The sequence below is a fragment of the Nannospalax galili genome, unplaced genomic scaffold (genome assembly GCF_000622305.1).
Source record: "Nannospalax galili isolate Female #2095 unplaced genomic scaffold, S.galili_v1.0 scaffold32, whole genome shotgun sequence".
Lineage (NCBI taxonomy): Eukaryota > Metazoa > Chordata > Mammalia > Rodentia > Spalacidae > Nannospalax > Nannospalax galili.
The window spans coordinates 7,238,270-7,246,481 of NW_008335297.1; the positions used below are offsets into that span (position 1 = coordinate 7,238,270).

Consider the following 8,212-nt stretch of genomic DNA (forward strand, 5'->3'; position numbering starts at 1 on the left):
ATTTTTTTTTACTTATTTTTTTATGTGTATGGGTGTTCTGTTTGCATGTGTGTAAGTGTACCATGTGTGTGTAGTGCCTGCAGAGTCCAGAAGAAAGTGTTTGATTCCCTGGAATTGGAGTTACACACAGTTGTTAGCTGTCATGTAGGTACTAGGAACAGAAGCCAGCTCCTCTGCAAGAGCAACCAGTGCTGTTAACCACTGAGTCATCTCTCCAGCCCCTTAACTGACTTGCTTAAGGTCACATAGCCATCAAATTGCAGAGTCAGGATTGCAGTCAGGTCTTGCAATCCTAAGACTTCTGCTTTTTCCTTCTGTGTTTCAATTTTGGGTTTTTTTTTTTTTTTTTTTTTTTGGTCTTTTTGAGCCTGGGTCTCCCTATAGCCCCAGCTGTCCTGGAACTCACTATGTAGACCAGGCTGGCCTTGAACTCACAGAGATCCGCCTGCCTCTGCCTCCCAAGTGCTGGGATTAAAGGCGTGCACCACCACACCTGGCCCTATTTCGGGTTTTTGTAGAGGAAAATAGCCAAATGCCATCACAGAGAATATTTTCTTAATGTTGATGTATAATTCTATATCCCATAAGAGAACAGAACAAACTTCGAAAGGTCAAGGAACCCTTTCCTTGGCTTTATTTATTTATTTTTTGAGGAGGGTCTCTAGCCCATCCACTGGTTATAGTAGAAACTTGACTATCTGACTCCTTTCGGGCTGGCCGCATGAATGTCTCAACCGGAGTTGCCCTTTGAAGCCTTCAAGGTGAATGATCTGCAGTAAAACAACAGTTCTCCCAGAGGTGAATTCTTATCAGAAGCGCAGAGAAGGAAAAAAAGAAAAAGGCTTACAGAGGTGCAGAATGATCTTCCCTTCTCATTCAGGAAAAAAAGCCCACTGGGAAAGCAGAGGTATGTTGTAGGCACCTACAAGACAGGACAGAGTGGAAGGTGCACCAGCCCAGCCCTCTGGGACTGCTGACAAGTTTGTTCATGGCCTCAGGGACCACACGGATTCCAGGAATCAATTCTTCACTATCACGTAAAACATTCATCAAAAGTCCTTGCTTGATGGCCTTTTGATCTTTAAAAGAAAGTTTATTTATTGGGGCTGCTGGAGAGACGGCTTACCAGTTAAGAGCACATACTACTCTTGCAGAGTTTGGTTCCCAGCAATCACATCAGGCAGCTCACAAAACCTGTAACTCCATCTGGAGAGACGGCTTACCAGTTAAGAGCACATACTACTCTTGCAGAGGGACCCGAGTTTGGTTCCCAGCAATCACATCAGGCAGCTCACAAAACCTGTAACTCCAGTTCCAGGGGATCCTGATATGACTTCTGATCTCTTTGGGCTCCTGCTTGCCGGTGGGTGGTGCATATAAACTCAAGGTGACTTCCTCAATTTCTGTCTGTCTCATTTTTTGAGACAGGTTCTCTCACTGAACCTGGAGCTCCCTGATTTGCCTAGACTAGCTGGTCGGCAAGCCCCGTGGCTCGTCCTATCTCCCTCCACAGTGCTGGGATTACAGGTGTGTGCTTTTGTATCCAGTGTTTACCACAGTGTTGGAGATCAAAGTCAGGTCCTCATGCTCGTGCATCAAGCCCTTTACTGATGGAACCATCTCCCCAGCCCTTTTTCGTTTATTTTTGAGATAGGATCTTACTATGTAGGTCTAGAGCTCACTATGTAACCCAGGCTGGCCTTGAATTCATGCTCCTTCTGCCTCAGCCTCCTGGGTGCTGGGATTACAGGCTTACTGGGCTACATGAGACTCTGTCTCAAAAATAAATAAGTAAAATTAATGACTGTGTGACAGGTTCCTGACTCACTGTGGCCCAGCACTGTGAGACAGCATGGTGCTGCACATGGTTAGACTTAGATCGGAACTCAAAGCTCAAGTAGAAAAGTTCCCACAGAGTTTGAATCACTTTTGTACCATCTTAAACCCAAACGTGGGAGTCAGACTGCGGTAAGTTGGGGACTGTCTGTATATACTTTTGTGGCTTCTTTTCCCTTTCCTTTTCCTTTTCTCTCTCCTTTCCTCCTTTTACTCCCTCCTCCCTTCTTCCTTCCCTCCTTCCCCCTCTCCTTCTCTTCTTTCCTAGACAAGGTCTCACTACATAACCCAGGCTAGACTTCATCTCCTGAACCTCTTGCCTGAATGCTGGGATTATAGGACTGTACCATCATGCCTATGACTTTGCTGTTTTTGTTTTTGGACTTGCTATGTAGCTGAGGTTGACCTTGAACTCCTGCTCCTCCTACCTCAAACTCCTGAGTGCTGGGATTACAGGGGTGCACAGACCTATTTTTTTTGCGTGTGTATGTGTGTGTGTTTGGTGTGTGTATGCTTTTTTGCATGTGTGTGTGTACATGTGGAGGCTAGAAGTCGATGTCAGGTGTTTTCCTCAATTGTTCTCCCCTTTATTTATTGAGAAAGAGCCTTTTGATGAACTCTGAGCTGATTTGGCTTGTCTAGCTAGCCCACCTGCTCTGAGGACGGCCTGCCTATGTCTTCTAAGGACTGAAATTACAAGTGGGAGGCCACATGCTCTGGCTTGTACATCGAGATCTGAGCTCTGATCTTCATACACAGTTAAGTGTCTTATCCACTGAGCCATCTCCCCACTACACTCAGTTTATACAGTGCTGGAGATTAAATGCTGGCTTCGAGCATGCTAGGAAAGTACTCTGCCCCTAAGCTACATCCCCAGCCTTTCTTTTGTGACTCTCCTTGTTCCTTGGCACCAACCCCAGCAGTGTGTCTTTTCTGGGTTCTTCTGACTTAGAGGCCACCAGTTCTGAGCAGCCAGAGTGGCTATTTGAGAACTGTTCATGTGTGGGTCAGAGATGGGTGATGGGAAGTAGCAATGGTGATGGTTTTATTGAGGAGCGATAGGGCAGCTCCAGAAGTAGATAGGTCTTTTTGCCTCCAAGGACTCTTCTACTCAGGGACCCCTAAACTGGATTGTGGTTCTGTGAGGGTCCGGTCTTGCCAAGACCTTGGGGGCTTACCAGATGTGAGGAGCCAGAGGTTTTGCCGGGAGCTGCAGGCTAGCCGCCGGGTAAGCAACAAGAAGGCCATGACCCCCTCCTTCAGGAAGAGGAACCCTTCACTTGCTGCTGCTCTGAAAGAGACCACAAACACAGACTTAGTCCCATGGGGATCACATCCCTGCCACTGGGTACCTAACCCACCATTCCCTGCTACTGGAGAAGGCTCTTCTGACACTAAATCTTTTGCTGTATGCAAAGTATTTTCTTTAATCAAGCACATTTTGTCCTGAATATATACTCTAATTCATGTTTTCTCTTTGACCTTTATCATACTCTGGACAGGAAGACCATACCCATTTTCTAGATGGAAAAATAAGAGATGGTTGGAGAGATGACTCAGACAATAAAGTGCTTGCTATGCAAGCATGAGGACCTGAGTTTGATCCCCAGAACCCATGTAAAAAAAGCTGGGGTGTGGTAGTACATGTTTGTAATTCTAGCACCAGGGAGGTGGAGATGGTTGGATCCCTGGGGCTCACTGGCCAACCATTCTAGTAGAATTGGTGAGCTCCAGGTAAAAGTGAGAGACCTTGTTTCAAAAAACAAGGTGGAGAGTGACTGAGGAAGACATTTGAGGCTGACCTCTGGTATCCACATGACCCCCCACCCTCCATGTGTGCGTCTATACACATACACACAAAATAATGAATAAATAAATAAGATAAATAGAGTGCAAAGCACTGGATTGAGTTTCTTTGTAAATGAGGACAAGCCAAGTTTTGTGGGATGAAAGTCAGAAAGGAAACTTCAGAGCAAACATCTCTGATCATTGGATGTGGGAAGCTCTGGGTTCCCTCTAACCTGTTCCCACATGGACCTTTGGTCCCTGGGCTGTCCAGGGAATTTGGGCACCCAGTGGAACAGCCAGCGACCTATTTCAAAGGACACAGAGACCTAGAATCACAAACTCTTCTAGTTTGCTAGGGACAGAGAGATTCCTAGGGTGTGAAACTTTCCAGTTTGAAGCCAAGGCAGTCCTGGGCTCAGTGGAACGGTCACTCTATCTAGGGTCTCTCATGCCTGAAGCTTATCTTGGCTGTGGATAGCTAGATACTACACTAACTGCTAAACCTGTTAGAGCAAATCCAAGGCCCTTCTCACGGAGAGCAGAGAGCCAGGGATGTTGCCCTCATGGATGATCCCCGATGCAGAAGAAAACATGAAGAGTAAAAGAGTTCCTACCTGAACAGTGAGAGCCTTCGTAAGCAAGTCTAGAAATCCCTTGGCAGCCTGACCACCTTTGTTTTACTTGTTAGCACCAACTCAAGGGGGCTTCTGTTGATTTCTATCAGAGTTCCAGCTGACCACTAGACCAGTAGATTCTGTGCAACCACATCATCTCTCTCGGAGGATCCATACCAGAGCCAGCTACACTGTGTTCTGGAGACATAGCTTTTCCTGGGTAGGTACAGTCATGTAAGGTGTGGGGTGAAATGCTCTGAAGGGTGCACTGTCCAGCTCTAGGCATCTGCTCAGCTGTTCAGCAAAGAGGGGTTCTCCTCATATGAGAGATGAGGAAAAACCTCTTAGGGGTGATCTCATTGGCCACAGGGTTGTCTGCGACTACCTGACCCTCAACCCTACTTTACTTATAACAGATCAATTAATTCAGCTAACCTGTTTGTAATTGATAGAGGGTTTGGTGAATAAAAATGACATAGTTCAGAGAATCCATTTTATTTCTTTTCCTCAGAGAAAAACAGAGAGGGGTGAACAGTAGGCTTTGAAAGTATGACCATAAATTAACTTAGAAACCATATTCTTTTCTTGACAGTTTAATGGGGTTTTTAAAAAATTAATTCTAGTATATCCAACTCAAGGCAAGCCTATTAATTTAGCAGTGGAGTAACTATGTAGAAGGAACAGTCACCATCTCTCACTTAAAACTATTTGTCTCAAACAGGCACACTGAAACTTCACACAATTCAGAGTTCTTCCATTAAATGTGTTTTTGAAAATTGGAGTGTTGAGGACTTGAGCATTAACATCTGACTATTTCATAAAAGAGAGAGCCAGGCCCTTGCACTTCAAAGATAGCACCCCACTCTGGAAAGTCTTTCTTGGTAGCTTGTGACATTTTGGTGGCCTATGACTGAAGCTGACCTTAGAGCAAAGCACGATCTCCATCAGACACTTCTTAGCAATCTTTAATATTTTAAGTAATCGGAAGAGTCACAGAATTGTTCATTCACTCTCTCGCCCACTAATTCAATCAACAAAAGTTAATTAGGCAGGTGTTACAGCAAGGCACTGAGTCATTTAAGAACAGAAGGAAGAAAACCAGAGAAGACACTCTCATAATCCATCGGCAGCAGACTACAATCAGAGAAAGGGTGGGAGCCATCAATGTACCAGCCTGCTTTAATGCATCCTGTCATTAAATTCTTAAAATATCTGGTGAGGTATGAACATAAAAAATTTTCCAGTTCACTGTCAACAATGAACTCGGAATAAGACAATAATGGAAAGCCAGGTATGGGGGCACACCTATAATCCTAGCATTTAGAACTTGAGGCAGGAGGACTGTGAGTTCAAGGACAGGATAGGCTACATAATAAGGTCAAGGCCAGCCACAGTGAGACCCTGTCTCAACAAAACAAACAACATACAACAAAACAAACAAAACAAAACAATACCAAGCAAAAAAACAACCAACCAAACAAACAAAAAAAAACAAGCAAAACAACCAAACAACACCAAAATGGAACCCTGACTGTTAGGCTGGTATGCGAAAGGTGTTCTGGGAAGATAGGGAGGTGCCTTCTGGGCAGGGCTCAGTAGATATAGTAATGGTAGAGTACAAAGGCCAAAGAAGAAAGGGGAGGTGAGACAGGAGTGAGTAATGTTCAGTAGTATCAGATGGTGGGGACAGCCAAGGATCCAGATAAGGTTGCCGGGGCCTGGCATCACAGTGGTGGGAGGGGCAGGATTTTGCTGGAGTTGACTCCGGTATTATGCCTAGTTTGACCTCTGTGAACGGCCCCTCCAGGAGAAGAGCCAACCACGCCATGCTAGCCTCATGCACAAGGGTCTAAGCTCAGTTAAGCTTCCTGAGAGGGGCAGGGGACAAGCATTCAGTCCATCCACAGGGCACCAGGATCACCATGAGCACACAAGATAGGCTTGTTGTAGGGCACTGACGAGAGAGACTAGAGGAAGCTGAAGAACAACTCCACAGTCCCTAGTCTTAGGGTAGGTGTGGACTTTTAAGTATTTGGGTTCTGGCCTAGTATGGCGTCAAACATCTGTAATCCCAGAACTCGGGAAAGTCTATGGCAGAAGGACTATGGTACGCTTGAGGCCAGCAAGGGCTACATAGCAAGACCCTTTCTCAATAAATAAAAGAATTATGGGTTCCTTTTTAAAATTACATTTATGTCTCTGTCTCTCTCCATCTCGCTCTGTGTTTCTCTGTGTAAGTGTGTGTGTGTATGTGTGCAAGCACATGTGGAGGTCAGAAGATAACTTCCAGGAATGTCTTCTTCTTCCACCATTTGGGTTGTAGGAATTGAATTTAGGTCCTCAGGGTTAGTGGCAAGGACCTTTACTCATTGAGTCATCTTGCCAACCCAGAATGATGGGTTTCTAAGCAGGGTGTACTCTTGTAATCCTAGCTCTTGGGGACACTAAATTCAACTTGAGCTACATAGGGATATTCTAATTCAAACAAGAAAAAGAATTATGGGTTCTGCAAGAAGTTACACATAAAATTACCTTATGACAAATTTCATCCAGATATGTACCCAAAAGAACTAAAAAATGGGGACTCAAACAAACACACAGCTTCATACACTCAGAACATCATTATTCATGTCCAAGTGTCCATCAAGGGATGGATGGATAAGTAAAAGGCAGTGTGTGCACATAATTTGTACAGCGGAGTGTTACCCAGTGACAGAAAGGAACAAAGCACAGACACAGGCAATGGCAGAGACAAACCAAGTGCATTGTGCTAAATCAAAGAATCTAGACATAGAGAGTCACCTGTTGGATGAGTCCATTGATGTTAAACTTCAAGAATAGGAAAATCCAGGGCTGGAAATGTAGCTCAGTAGGTAGAGTGCCTGCCTGGCATGCATGAAGCCCTGGGTTTCATCCCCAGCACTGCATAAACTGGGCATGGTGGTGTATATCTGTAATCGCATCACTGGCAGTAGAAGCAGGACGATCATACATTCAAGATTATCCTTAATTATATACTGAGTTCAGGAAAGTCTGGGCTATACAAGAACTTGTCACAAAAACAAAAAGCAAAGCAAAGCAAAGCAAAACATTTCTCCAACCTCAACCAACCAATAAAACATAAAAGATAGATTGGGGCCGGGCATGGTGGACTCTGTGAAATCAAGGTCAGCCTGGTTTACATTGAGGATTCTAGGCCAGCTGGGGCTACAGGGACAGTCTGTCTCAAAAAAACAAAGAATTCAGAGGAGGTATAGTGGTGCATATCTTTAATCCCAGCACTTGGGAGGCAGAAGTAGACAGATCTCTGTGACTTCTAGGCTAGTCTGGTCTACATAGCAAGTTTCAGGCCAGCCAGAGCTACATAGTTGTTAAGAGCATCAATAAACCCCATAAATTTAACTGGTCCAGACTATAAAAAATGTCTAGTCTTGACTACTATCCTCAGGCCTCTTGGGGTAAGCCAATAGCGCAGCCCTTCGCACCGGGACTCCTAAGCCACATTCACCCTTCCATCCCCCGCGCCATTCTATACTCCTAGTTTGGGCCCTGCGCCATTCCTAGTCTTGGGGCCCCAGACACCTGGGGAACCAATACTGCTTCCTGACCCTTCTCACCCAGACGAACTTAGTGCCTTTCTTGGGCCCCAGGAGCACCGCTTCTGGTGCTGACCCCGCCCTCACCTCTCTGTGCTTCCCTGGGCCTGCACCACCGGCTAACTCTCCTAGCCTGCACTACTATCTTCAGATCTCTTGGGGTAAGTCTATAGTGCAGCCCTCCGCTCCGGGACTCCCTAAGCCACATTCACCCTTCCATCCCCCACGCCATTCTATACTCCTAGTTTGGGCCCTGAACCATTCCTAGTCTTGGGGTCCCAGACACCTGGGGAACCAATACTGCTTCCTGACCCTTCTCACCCAGACCAACTCAGTGCCTTTCTTGGGCCCCAGGAGCACCGCTTCTGGTCCTGGCCC

At 45.7% G+C, this 8,212-nt stretch overlaps 1 protein-coding gene across 1 annotated transcript in view; it reads right to left on the reverse strand.

Annotated features, from left to right (window-relative positions):
* Abat (4-aminobutyrate aminotransferase) overlaps window positions 1–8,212 on the reverse strand; it is a 129,867-nt gene that overhangs the window by 68,412 nt on the left and 53,243 nt on the right. The window contains exon 2 of the mRNA XM_008829951.2: window positions 3,015–3,127. Within this exon, the coding sequence (XP_008828173.1) occupies window positions 3,015–3,084 (70 nt within the window). The 5' untranslated portion in view covers window positions 3,085–3,127. The remainder of the gene's footprint in view (window positions 1–3,014; window positions 3,128–8,212) is intronic.